At 39.7% G+C, this 13792-nt stretch overlaps 1 protein-coding gene across 1 annotated transcript; it reads left to right on the plus strand.

Annotated features, from left to right (window-relative positions):
• The first annotated feature begins 444 nt into the window (after positions 1-444).
• Positions 445-840, plus strand: LOC138888106 (uncharacterized). The gene has a single exon (XM_070169919.1). It carries the CDS (start codon positions 445-447, stop codon positions 838-840), a length of 396 nt encoding a protein of 131 aa, XP_070026020.1.
• Positions 841-13792: the final 12952 nt, after the last annotated feature.

The following is a 13792-nucleotide window of genomic DNA, read 5'->3' on the forward strand; positions in this document are numbered from 1 at the left end:
ACATCTTGGTCGCGGTTGATTATGTGTCCAAATGGGTTGAGGCCGTTGCTTTGCCCAACAATTAAGCGAAAAGTGTGGTGGCGTTTTTGAAGAAGAAAATCTTTACAAGATTTGATACTCCAAGGACTATCATAATTCATAAGTGATGGGGGTTCGCAATTTTGCAACAAGGATTTCGACACCTTACTCACCAAGTATGGTGTCACTCACAAAGTTATGACCCCCTATCATCCTCAAGAAAGTGGTCAATTGAAAGTCTCCAACCGGGAGATAAAGAGTATTTTGTCAAAAACAATGAATGTCAACCTGAAGGATTGGTCAAAGAAATTTGATGATGCTTTATGGGCTTATAGGACGGCTTACAAAACACCGATAGGAATGTCTCCATACTGGTTGGTGTTCGGGTAAGCTTTTCATCTTCCGGTGGAACTTGAGCACAAGGCCATGTGGGCGTTGAAGAAGTTGAATCTTGAGTGGGATGTTGTCGCCAACTTAAGGGTGGCGCAATTGAATGAGCTAGATGAGTTCTGGTACCATGCATATACAAGTTCATCCTTGTACAAGGAGAAGATGAAGTACCTCTATGACAATTACATTCATAACAAAGAGTTCAAAGAAGGTGATCTTGTATTATTATTCAATTCTCAATTACGGATGTTTCCGGGAAAGTTGAAGTCTAAATGGAGTTACACGTTTAAGGTTGTTGGTGTGACATCCTTTGGTGCATTAGACTTGAAAAATAAAAATGATGAGGTGTTTAGAGTCAATGGTCACATGGTGAAGCATTATTTGGGAAAATGTAATGATGGCCACAGCGTGGTGGTTCTTCATTTCAAGTGATGATGGTAATCTGCGTCGTGCTGTGATGTTAAATCTGGCGCTTCTTGGGAGACAACCCATGTGTCTTTTTTTCTTTTTCTTCTTCTTAGGATAGGCTTTGTTTTGTGCTAATTGGTTTTGAAGTGTGTTGCAGGAATGAGTGTGCTTTGCAGGGACTGTGCTCAGAAAAAATTGGCTAAGTATGGAAATGGTGTGGACCACACAAATTTGAGTGCCACAACAGAAAGAGATCTGCGGCCGCACAATTCTTGTGCGGATCGCACAACTGAAAAGTCAAAAGTGTACACTCTCTAAAGTTTGCCTGTTAGAAAAATGGCCAAAATGCGGCCGCATAAGGAAATGTGCGGTCCGCACCAAATTCTGTGGCCAAACCCACTAATGTGCGAACCTCATATCGACAATGGGTACAAGCGGTGACAGGTAAGAAGTGAGGACCGCACACAAAATTGTGCAGCAGCACTCAGCTCGTGAATCCTTGCCCTAACCAGCCACCTATAAATAGTTCCTGCTCACCACTGGTCAAACTTTACACTCTCTGAATATTTGACACTAAGGAAAGCATAGTGCACTCAATTGTTTCAAAGATCTCACACTTATTTCATCCTCTTTGATTCTTCCTTGCATCACTACATTAATTGTATGTTCAATCCATCTAAAGATTTTTCAATTTTCTTAATTTTTGTTAATAGTTAGTTTGGTTATTTTGAGGCCTAATGTCAAATTCATCATCATGTGTGCTTAAAATTACGTGGGTAAGTTCCTATTTGCTAATTGGGAGATGGGTAAACTGTGTATCATGACTAAATTGCCAATACCCTGTCAAATTTGTGCTTGAATGAAAAACCCCTAAGTTAACTACCCTGTGTTTTTGAATTGTGCGGATGCACAAGACATTGTGCGGTCCACAGATCATTAGGCTAGGCCAATTGTTGTGCATTGATTTTGCGGACCGCACTCAAAATTGTATGGTGCGTAGAAATTGGACCGCGACCGCAGAAAATTGTGTGCAGCCACAAATCGAGCATTTCTCTGTTATCAGAGAGTTGCATGTTTGAAGTAGAATTTTTGCGGTCTCACTCAAATTGTGCGGTCCGCACATTCCAATCTGCGGACTGCACTTCTGTACTCTGCATATTTTCATCTGCAAGTACCTACAACTATCTGATACTGTGAACTTGAACTCTAACTGATTCCTATTGCAATGTATTGCAGACAATGGTTAGATCTCGTGGAAGAGGTGATACATCCAAAAGAATGGGTGAATCCTCCCGAGATTGAGGCATGGGTAACATACCACTCTTTGTGCAAAGAGTAATAGCAAAGAAAGCAACAGCGAGGAGAGCCCCAGAGCCTACTAAATCCAGTTCCTATATCCCGTCTAGGGAAGCATCAGAGGGAAATTCAATACAAGAGCAGCTTGATGCACAGTCATAGCCAAGGCAGCTCCCGCGGAGGTTCCAACTCAGAGATGAGCCTTCCAACTCAGTTAGCTCTTTTGAGGGTTCGGAAGATGACAGCCAGGGTTCAGAGCCCTCTTCCTCACATGCCCCCACTGCACCAGTTACAATTGATGATGATGATGATGTTTCGGATGACAGTCGAGGGGGAGATACCCAAGTTGCCGGCCTTTAGAGGTCGAAGAAAAAAGAAGTCTGGGAAGATAGATTTGTGAGCCTAACAATTTTCAACAGGTTTCGAGAGTGGTGGCCTCAGAGATCGCTCACACTTGAGTGTCAATTTGTTTTGAAGGACTTGGACAGGTACACCCCGAATGTGGCAAGATAGTTTCGGGAGAGAAAAGGGTGGAAATGGTTCACTCAACGCGTGGTGGATGCCAAAAAACACTTAGTCTGGGAATTCTACGCCAATATGGCGCATATCAAGAAAGGGGACTAAGGTGACTAAAGTGAGGAACAAAGTCAAATTTGATCAAACCTCACAGAACACTTATTTGGGGCTCGGGGATGTAGAGCGGTACAATACTTGGAGAAGTTTTCATTAGGTGATGCAGCTCGCCCACGACTAGCGAAGATATTGGCAGCTCCAAGACCACCACCACCATGGATCACAGAAGGGTTCCCATTTATCGGAACACCCTCAACTTTGAAGCTAAGGGTTGGCAAACATTTGTGTGTAGCCGAATAGATCCAAGCCGGAATGAGAACAATCTCCTAGTACATGGGTCAGTCCTAGTTGCCTCCATCATGGATGGGTATCTAATCAATATGGGTGCCATCATGTCGGCCAATATGTCTTTGGTCGGAAGGTAGGGTGAGAGCTCCTACCCGTATCGAAACACTATCACAGAATATCTTACAGATGCGATAGTGGAGTCAAAGGCTTTTGATAAAAAGGTTCGGGCGAAGCAGCCCTTCACATGGTACTCTTTAAAGGGCCCGAGGAACCCTAAGAACAAGGGTCAGTCAATTACTACCATGGGCCAGTCTGATGATCTTTCGGTGGTAGTTATAGCTTCATCAGCTATACCTTTCACAACAGCCGATCCTTCTAGCAGTACACCTGCCATACCTCTACCTCCATCTTCCAGGCCATCAACATCAGTGCCTCCATCTTCTACTTATCCACTTTCGGCGCTGCGAGTCTCCCAGACACTGGTGAGTCTCAAAAACTAGATGCAGACAGCTACTATAAAGATATCTGACCTACCCAGTGTTGTTGCAGCATAGTCTTCTACCCTAGCACCCCAGATTTCTCCCACAATAGAGGATACTTTGAAAAAGATTCTGTAGAACCACAAGACTTGGTGGACATGGAACAACAATTGAGGAACTTAGGAAGTAGGTGAAAAAGATGAGGAAATTTCAGGTTTCGAAGAAGTCATTTGACAAGTTGAGATGGGAGGTGACCAAGATAGCAACAACTGGGGATCTTTCATTTGACGTGCTGATGGAGACAGCTCCAGCAGCACTAGCAGACCCAACAACACCATCAACACTAGAGGCACCAGTTAGTCAATCTGAGGAGCCAGACCTTGATACCCACATTGCTGAGGTGGTGCTACATATGTTCACCAACCCAGCTACTCCCCGAGCAGAGGATAATGAGATACAATTGGAGGAGCCTAAGGGTGGCGATGCTGCTATGGACACAGAGACCACATAGGGAGTCTTCTCTACTCTTTCCCTTCCTTGATTTTTATTTTGTTAAGCATTGGGAACAATGCTTATTCTAATGCTTATTCTTATTTGGGGATGGAGTTTATTTGATTTGATGACATTTGACATTGGTATGTAATAACTGATAACATTTTCTTTTCCTTTTTATTTATGTACATATTATTCTCTATCCTTCTCTCTCTTTAGTTATGTATATATTTTCTTTCTTCCTCTCTCATCTTGTATATTAATTTATGCTTTCAGTAGTTTATTTTATAGCTTTTTTATTTTGTGTTCTTAGTAGTCAGTGTTTAGTCTATTAGCTTCTTATTTGCTTTAATAACTTCTTATTTACTTTAATAGCTTCTTTTTAATTTAGTAGCTTCTTTTCATGTTTAAGTGATCAGTAAGCCTTTAGTTTTCTTAATGTCACGGTTCTTTCCAAAGGTGGTTTTTGTGTGAACCGGGTGACTCTTCCCAACGATGGATGGCGTGACAACCTTCTTAAGGGATTGAATCCGTTTTGGTGCTTTAGTAAGAGTAGTAGTAATAATGAATAAGATGGCCTAATTGAGTAAAACTAGAAGAGTCAAGCATGCTTCACTTGGTACCAACACACTTAACTACACGCTTATAACAAGTTCTTGGAAAGAAATAGCTCTAGTTAGTGACCTTTCTGACTCTTGTGTTGACTTAAGCAATCATCTAGTGGTTTACTCGAACCATTAATGATTTTCAATCTTGAATGTGGTTTTTGTTGGCCCTCGACTCTATACTCTTTAACAGTCTAGCTGTGTGAGAAGTGAGATGTTTTGTTGCAAGTCCAAGTACCCGTGTGAATGTTCTAGAACTTACCCCGAATGTATTTCTAGGCAAAATTCTAAGTTTTGCTTGGCTTGAGAAGTGATTGTAGTCTCTCCTTGACCCGCTTGAAATTTTTTATGTCCCACCAATGTTGCTATCCCTAGTCAATCCATTTGAGCCTAAGACTTTTCTTATTTGATAACCACATTACAAGCCTTTACCCGTTTTGTAGTGACCCTCTCTTAGCACCTCGAGCTTTCCTTAACACTCTAGAGAAACTATTGGCTAAAACATAAGTTTGGGGGAGAGACGAGGAGTTTGAAAGTAGTATCAAGACACAAAAAGAGAAAAGAAATGAAAAAAAGGAAAGACAAAGAAAAAGAAAGAAAGAAAGAAAGAAAAAATTGCAAAAAGAAAGTGAATAAAGTGAAGAGATGAAGGAATTCAAAGAAAATCAATGATGCAAAGCATGGAGAAACCAAAGAAGGAGAAAATGAACACCATGACCAAGAAAGAGTGATGTTAAGTCTCTCTAGTTCCCCTAAAGGAAAAGAAAATGACTTTAAGAGTCGGAAAAATATGAGCCAAAAAGAGAAAATGGAGTGCTTAAGGAAAGATGAACCCGTTCTATTCCAACAGTTCCTACCTTAGTCCAAAAGCCTTCGTTACTATTCCAAAAATGCCCTATGTGATTTCAAGTCGAGTGAACTTGCATTAGTGGTGATTTACATGAGAGACAAGCATATGGTACTTAGAGGCGTACTTGTGACATTCTTTTCAGAGAGATGAGGTAACTTTTTACAAATCCTTGAATTGAGTGCTACATTCTTAAGTGAGATAGCTAACAGAGAGTAGAGGGGGAGGGGGGGAGGGAGTTTGGGATCCACAATGAGCTACATAAAAGAGCGATCTTTCTTGATGAATAAAGTCAACTCTTGATGCTCAAGTGTCACATCAGAACTATTTGTGCTTAAAACATCAAATCATTGTCTTGTTGATAACTCATAAGTGTTGTAAGTAGTGTTTGGTCCCAATTGATGTGTGAATTGATGCACCTTAGATTAGCTGGAATAACTCTTAACTTGTGGAGATGGGAATTACTTTAATTTCTTGAGAACAAGCAAAAGCTTAAGTTTAGGGGAGTTGATAAGTGGGGATTTTGACTACTTATTAGCGCCTTTTTACTATTGTTTTGGTCCAAAAGTGCTTAATTGTATCACCGAAAACTGATGAGATATGCTTAATTGTAGAAGTATTGGAAAATGATCCACAAATATGAAATCCGACTCAAAAAGGAGTGATCTGAACTCAAGGATAAAAATCAGGCACAAAGACCCAAGTGCGGACCGCAAAATTCCATCTGCGGCCGCATAATCCAAGAGCAATATGTGGACCCCACAATTATTGTGTGATCGAAGAAGCTACATTAGAGCTAAAGTTCATAGAATCACCATTTAAATCTTAAAAGAAATAAAGACTGCACATTTATTGTGTTGCCGCAGAAGTCAGCCACGTGGCTGCACTCAAAATTATGCGGTCCGCAGAAGGGCCCTGTGCAGCTGCACTCAGATTTGTGCGGACCGCAGAACTTGAGACATGCAGCCGTATTCCAGAATTATGCGGCTGCAGATCCAGCTCCTGCAAGACTGAATAAAATGTGCAAATCGCACTTGGAATTGGGTGGCCGCGAACCTCTAAAAGGGCAATTTTGTCCAAAATTTCTAGCTTTGTATAAATAGACTAGTTTCACGAAATTAGATCAAGGTTTGAAGTTTGAAAATCCTGTAGTCATTTTTTCTTACCGCTTTAGGCAACTTTAACTCACTTTAATGATTTAATATTGGATTTTCATCTTTTAATCTTTCAATAAGATTTTTATCATCTTTTCTTCCTTATTTTCTTCTATACCCATTATGAGTAGCTAGATTTTTAACTAGGGTTTTGACCCAACCCTAGTGTGTAAATCTAATGGGTGTTTAATTTATGGCTTGTTTAGGTCGGGTGTTTGTTATTTAGCCTTGTTCTTGATTTTTATTGTATAATTAATTATTGCAAACATTAATTCATGTCAAATTGGGCAAAATCACTCTCTTACCGAGAGGTATTGAGTGGGTAATTGAGTATTGATAGCTATAATACATCCCGATAAACAAAATAAGCATTAAAGTTTACAACCCGTTAGGCAACACCTAGGTGAAAGTCATAGCACTAGGCCTTTTACAATATTTGAAAAACAACCAAAATTAATATTTCCTAGTTTCATATTTTTAGAATTGCGATATTTATCATAATTTTAAAAGTAAAAACCAACCGTATCTGTGGAAGTGCAATCTAGATACTTCACGTGCTTAGTCCAAATATATACTACTTTATCCCATTCTTATAGCTCCCTGTGGAATTCGAACCCGACTCTTAGTTGGGTATTACTATTGCATCGACCGTTTCTTAACCTCGAATAGAGGTGTGACTTGGACGAGATCAGTCAGCCATTAAAAACTTAGAAGCTTTGACTTCAAAAATCAAATTTTACAAAATTATTTTTATTTGTTTGGATTGAGTGTTATTGAAAATGATTGGGAATATTTTTTGGAGTTTATGTCTCAATTTTGAGAGAATTTGGTGAAGATTCGATGTTATTTTGGTTAGAAATTCGTATTGAAACTCGGATAAGAAGACTTAAAAAATTATTTATTTTTCTTATGTCAGATGTGGAAATGGCATACACAATATATACATGTTTACCTTGAAAATGGTAATTACAATTAGATTTGATTTTATGGTTCTAAAAATATGCGATCTATTTTTATGCTAGTTGTTAGGCTATAGATGCCAAGTGAAAGACTAGAAAATAAGATAAGAGCTTGTAGATAATGTAATAACCAAACCGAATGGTTAGAAATCGGGGCCTCGAGCTGACGTATACGGGGCCTCGAGGTCGAGTCGGATGCCCGACTTAGGGCAATAGAGGGAGGATTAACAGTTATGAGAGCTACGATGGCAGATCTTTATGATCAATAATGAGAAATAAATGAAGAATAATAAATAGAACACTATGAATATAATCAACAAATATAAGTAATGAAATCAAGAGAATATGTTAGAAAGCAAAGAGAATATTCTTGTATATTCAATATTGTGTATCAGATCCCCCTATAAAATGACAAGGATCCCCTTTATATATGAGAGAGAATCCCAACATAGTACAAATACATTTATTACAAAGATATAGGGCTGATACAACCATTTAATGCCATGATACGGGTCTGAACAGCCAAATAGACTAGGTCAGCTTTAGTCACATGCCTTGGGAACTTCCCACTTTTTCACCATAACTATCGCTCTACACTGCCCCTAGGTCAAACGTCGATAACCCCTCGGGCGTTAATCTCGACCATAATCTCAAGCCTATGGAAACATGCTTACGAAGCGTCGTAATGACCAAAAATTGGACCTTCCGATTTTACCGTATAATTAATTGTATATAAATTGTAGTTTTTGACCAAATTTTATACAAAAAATTATATTTAAGTTATAGATAAATTATAAATTTTTATCTAATATGTATATATTTTGTAAAATAATTTAGTTACTTTTTGTAATAGGAAAATTTAGATAAACCGAATAAATTAGTTTAAAATCTTGTAAATATACGAAAAAGTTCCAAAATGGGGTAAATTTGGTTTTTTTTTCAAAAATTTTGGACATCTAGAATCTACCCATTTCAAATTCGTCTATTTAAAGGTAAATATAAGACGATTTTGTATGACCCAAATTTATATCTAGGTTTTTATACAATTAGATTTATAGAGAAAATGGTTAATATAAGTCAATATTAATACCCCAAATTACAGATCTAGTGTATTTTAAAGAATACCGCATGTGTGTTGTTAGATAGCAATATCTTGGAGAAATAATGGAGCAATAAATAATTTAAGAATGTGAAAGAAAGCAATAAATGACATTTAAGTAAATAATGTAACAAGTTTCATCCGACAAGGGTGATATTTTTCACTGATTCTTCTGACTATGATGGATAATGATAAGCCTTTGAATATTCTGATTCTTCTTTGATCGAGAGAGAAAAGATAGACAAAGAGGTATAAAGGCAAACTTTGTATGTATATGATAAAGAGAGAGAATCTTCAAAGAATGTCAATATTGTTCTTTACAAAAGTGTTCAATCCCCTTTTTATAACTACATCTATTCCTATTTATAAGGGTACATGGGCCACAAAAATCCTAGATAGTATAACAACTAGGAATATTCACTGGAATATTCTCTAGGGAATATAAATCCTGAAACTAGCCGTTACTGCACGCCGAGGATGAATGCTCGCCCTCGTCCTCATCCTCGTCTTTTATCGGTCCACATCGACCTCGTCGACGACTTGCCATCTTCACATGACGCCGACCTTTTAAAATCAGATTAGCATTTCATATCGCGACACGTGGCAGCCTTCAAAGGCTTTATCTCAATTGACCTGATCAACATATGACATGAAGTTTTTATCCATACAGTTAGTCGCTCTGCTTATTTTGGTCATCCTCGTGGACAGGTTCGATGAGAGAATAATGATGCTCGTATTCCTTGTAAAGGGTGAATCACATGGCGCTTTGAGGGCCTTATATTTCGAACCCTTAATCTTCTTGGGTAACTTCTGGAACAAGCCTGTCATTGAAGGGATGTGACGTCATGATATCATTCATCATGGTGACGCTTTTTCCCGATATGTTATGTCAGTACACTCGTGGCCTTTTCATTGGTTCTGCCATTTTGATTTCGGCCGCCATTATGGTGACATGCTCCAGTTTCGAAAGTCCTCTTTTACAAAAAGAGAGATGATCATCAGTATCCAAATTTTACCGTCATTGTTGTTGTTTAGACTTGCACTTGCTTTCATTGAATTCTCTTCTCTTGCTCATCATCTTATAACATTTCTTTCCATATTCTCGGCTATCTTCTTCTAATTTTCTTGAAACTTCATAATCATGTCGAATTAAACTTCTAGTGTTAATGAAGAGAATAAACCCGCTCCACTAGCTGTTGTGGCCCCCATTCGTGGAAGAGACGCCATCTCCATTGTTGAAGAGGAGGTTCTCCTTCAGTAGAGGAGATTATTCTCCGCAATTTTTATGCAAAACCAAATTTTCGCCGACCACCAAAGGCGGTGGTTGAGGTTTTCCAGTCTTCTTTGATGACTAAGCTCTTGGTGGAGTTCAAGGACAAGTATGGCCTCCCTGATCAAGTGGAGCTCGTACTTTCCGATTATGATAAAGTGCACACTCACCGTCCTGGGTACTGCGCTCTTTACGCTTACACTTTCACCGGTGGCTATTTGTTCCCTCTTCCTTCTCTAGTAGAGGAGTTTTTTCGCTTTTATCGGGTCTGCCCTACTCGCTCCCTTCGTTTATAAGGTGATTAAGATGTTGTCTAAGTTTACCGAGTTGGCTGGTGTTAAGATCACCGTACGACACTTAGTATACCTATACTTGCCTAGCTTTTACCGGGGCACGATGTTGAACCTTCGACATTGTAGAGGCAAGCCCCTGGTTGTTAGGATGGACAACAAAGGTAGTCAACATTTTTGGCTCGACTTCTTTTTCAAGATCATAGTCATCGTGACTGATATCAAAGATTTCCCGGAAACCTGGAACCACTCTCGTGTATACTCCGAGTTTGTGAATTAATCCTTCTCGTTCTGTAGCTATTGATCGAGCTCTTCAGTTGGTGGTGCATCTTGTTGACCGGGTTAGCCAAGTCCTTCCCTGTACGGTAGGGATTCGAGATTGGTTGAGCTTCTGCAAGAAGTTCAAACCGGTCCTCCCCCTGAAAGTTAATGTCTTCTTTTCGATGATGTTACATTTATACTCGCCTACTTTATCGTGCTCATCTTTTACACTTCCTCCAGGTTTTGTCAAGGGGGTTGCAAGAAGGAACGTGGCGTTCCTTTAGGGGAAGAAGAGTTGTTGCTTTCTCTACCCCTGCATTTGCCCATGATTTGCACCAACAAAGATCTTTGCACATTTACTACATCGGTTATGCCTCCTTCCATGTTAATTTTTTTTTTTTTTGAATTTTTATTTTTTAACTTCTTTTAGGCCATATGTTATTATATTTCTTCAAGGTATCCATGTGGGGTAGTTTTAAACTAGGTAATTGATAAAACATGCTAGATTGGGTTGGCTTAACTGATTTCTATAGGTATACCATGTTGCAAAGTAGTTTTGAAAAAGTTTTTGCATAACCTAGGTAAAAATAAGACCTCCCCGTTGTGTTCTTGAATGTGTGAACCGCACTTGGAATTATGCGGTCGGCAGCCTGCTAGTTAAGGTAACTTTGGTTGGATGGTGTTTATGCGGCCACACTTTAATTATACAGACCGCAGAATTTCTGGAATGGTCGCACAAATGGTCCGCATTGTCCATCAGAGGTTTGCCCTCTAAACTTCTAAAGTGCAGATCGCACTTCAAATTATGCGGGCCACAGATAAATTTTGCAGTCGCGCATGACCTCTACACTGTCATTCAGAAAAGAAACAGCTGAGCTCCTTGTGCGGCCGCACTTGGAATTGAGCGGTCCGTACTTCCACTCTGCGGACCACACTTCACCCATTTCTTCTGCATGTTTAACTAACAGATACCTCACTACTTCTATGTTGTTCTCACTCATTTACATGAGTCTTAGCTATGCTGAACCATGACTTGCAATTGGCAATTCTCTTTGTGTTTATACAGACAATGGAACGCTCACGAGGTCAGGGTGATTCTGCGAAAGGAAGAGGAGAAGCTTCAAAGGGTAGAGGTAGAGGTACCTTGCCCATAAGTGTGTAGAAAGATATATGAAAGAAGACTACCATAGGCCAAGGGAGAGGTAGAGACCTCTCCGAGTCTAGCTCATATGCCCCATCTAGGGAAGCCTCCTAGGGAAATCTGTGTGAACTCCGGAGAAGCACATTGAGGAGTAATCCAGGCCACCGAGGCAATCTGAGCCTCTGGATATGCCTTATACATCCCACAATACTTTCCCAAGGTTCAAAGAGTGCCAGTCAGGAGTCCAATGCTGCTCTGGGCTCTGATTCTAATGATGCCCTGGATGATAGAGAGGGGGTACAGGTGCACAAGTAAGGTTGGCTAGGTCAAAGAAAAAGGAGGTATGGGAAGATAGATTTTTGCGTTGCCAGGCATTTTTTTATTTTCGAATGTGATGACCTATTAAGTCCTTGGCTCATGAGCGGCAGTTCTTACTGAAAGATCTTGAAAAGTACAATCCCGCTGTTCTAGAGCAGTTACAAAAAGGAAAGGGTAGATGTTATTCACGAAAAAGCTAGTGGATTACAAGCTGTAGGATCCGAGGAACTCAAAGATGAGTGCTCAACCTTTTACTACTGCTAGGTAGTCTGATGAGCCGGTAGTGGTAGTTTTTGGTCCATCTGATATTCCATCCACATCAGCCGAGCCTTCTACCAGTGCAATAGCTTCTATGCCTGAGCCACCATCTTCAGCTTCTCCTATATCTTCTTCCATAACTCTTACTACAATTCCTACTCTAGCTCTGAGACTGGTGCCCATACCTACAAGTCCATTATCTGCTTTGCGAGTCTCCAGATATTGGCGAGTCTCAACAACTGGATGCAAGCAGCTACTTCAAAGTTGTCTGAGATTTCCAATGTTTTTGCAGGAAAGACGTCTACATAGGCACCCGGAGATCTCTCCGATATTGATGAGAAGTTGAGCAAAATCTTGGACAACCAGAAGGTGATTATGGATACATTAGTACAACATGGTGCTGTGATCGAGAGGTTGACCAAGCAAGTGAAGAAGATGAGGAAGTCCTAGGCCAGCAAAAATTCAGTTGATATGATTTGAGTTGAGGTGACTCAGCTAGCTACAGCTAGAGGACTGCCATTTCACATGCCAATTGACCCATCCTAGCCCCACCCAGATCCATCTACACAGGATGCTCCTGCTGCTCCACCTGAGGAGTAGTTCCTTGTTGCTGACACTACTGATGCAGTACGTGCGATGTTCATTTCTCTAGCCACTCCCAGACTTGATGATGACATTCAGTTGGCTCAGCAAATTGGGACTAATGTTGCTGGGGACACAGTGATGACCGAGGACACTTAGGCAGTGTTTTCTCCCTCTCTACTTTTGCTATTATTTTGTTAAGAATTAAGGACAATGCTTATTTTTATTCAGGGGAAGGGGGTTGGTGGGCTTATTTGATACATTAGATACATTTGGATACTCTGGAATGTAATCATTAGATGATTCTGCTTTATTTTTTTTATTTATTTAATCTATCTTTGGTAGTGGTTAGTTTTATTAACGTCTTTAATTGTTTACTTTTGATTTCATTTATGTTAGTAGCTTTTATGTTTTCTTAATAGTGTGTGTCGCATCCCATTTTCTCATGAAAGCGGGTTTCGACATGTGACAACTCTTTTAAATGGGTATTAAAAGAGAAGTGTTGTCACCTAACGAGTTTAAGGTGTGTTAGGGCACCTATTTTCAAATAACTCTATTTGACTAGTCCGTGTCACCAAAGATCGGGTAAGAGCTCAAATTACCTCAAAGAGAAGGTGTTAGTCACTCATCGAGGTCCACAACTGTGGGTCCTGGACAAACTTTAAAACTATGTGGATTATGTAATTAGGCTAGGTGATCAAATAAATACAAGAAAATTTAGAAATCGAAGAATCTTATTAAAACATATGAGAATCAGTACAACTCTTAATGACTACAAGGATACAACTACATCGATTTATGTTAAGTGCCTAAGTGTAAATAACAAGTATATAAAGAAAGGGGGGTCCTAAGTTTTTTAGCCTAAAGGATTACCCCGTGCAACATAAATAATACTTCGCAACTCCCTTTAGATAGGGGTTGCTCATATTATTCAGCGTACACAAATTATCATCTCATATTACCCGATTACTATGTTGAAGTTGTTTACTTAAAAGCGTTCTAATTCTTTTCTAAGTCATACCCTATGCGTGCACTACTCGTCCCATGCCTATGGTCCAGGAGGC

Source organism: Nicotiana sylvestris, chromosome 3 (genome assembly GCF_000393655.2).
Source record: "Nicotiana sylvestris chromosome 3, ASM39365v2, whole genome shotgun sequence".
NCBI classification, from domain to species: domain Eukaryota; kingdom Viridiplantae; phylum Streptophyta; class Magnoliopsida; order Solanales; family Solanaceae; genus Nicotiana; species Nicotiana sylvestris.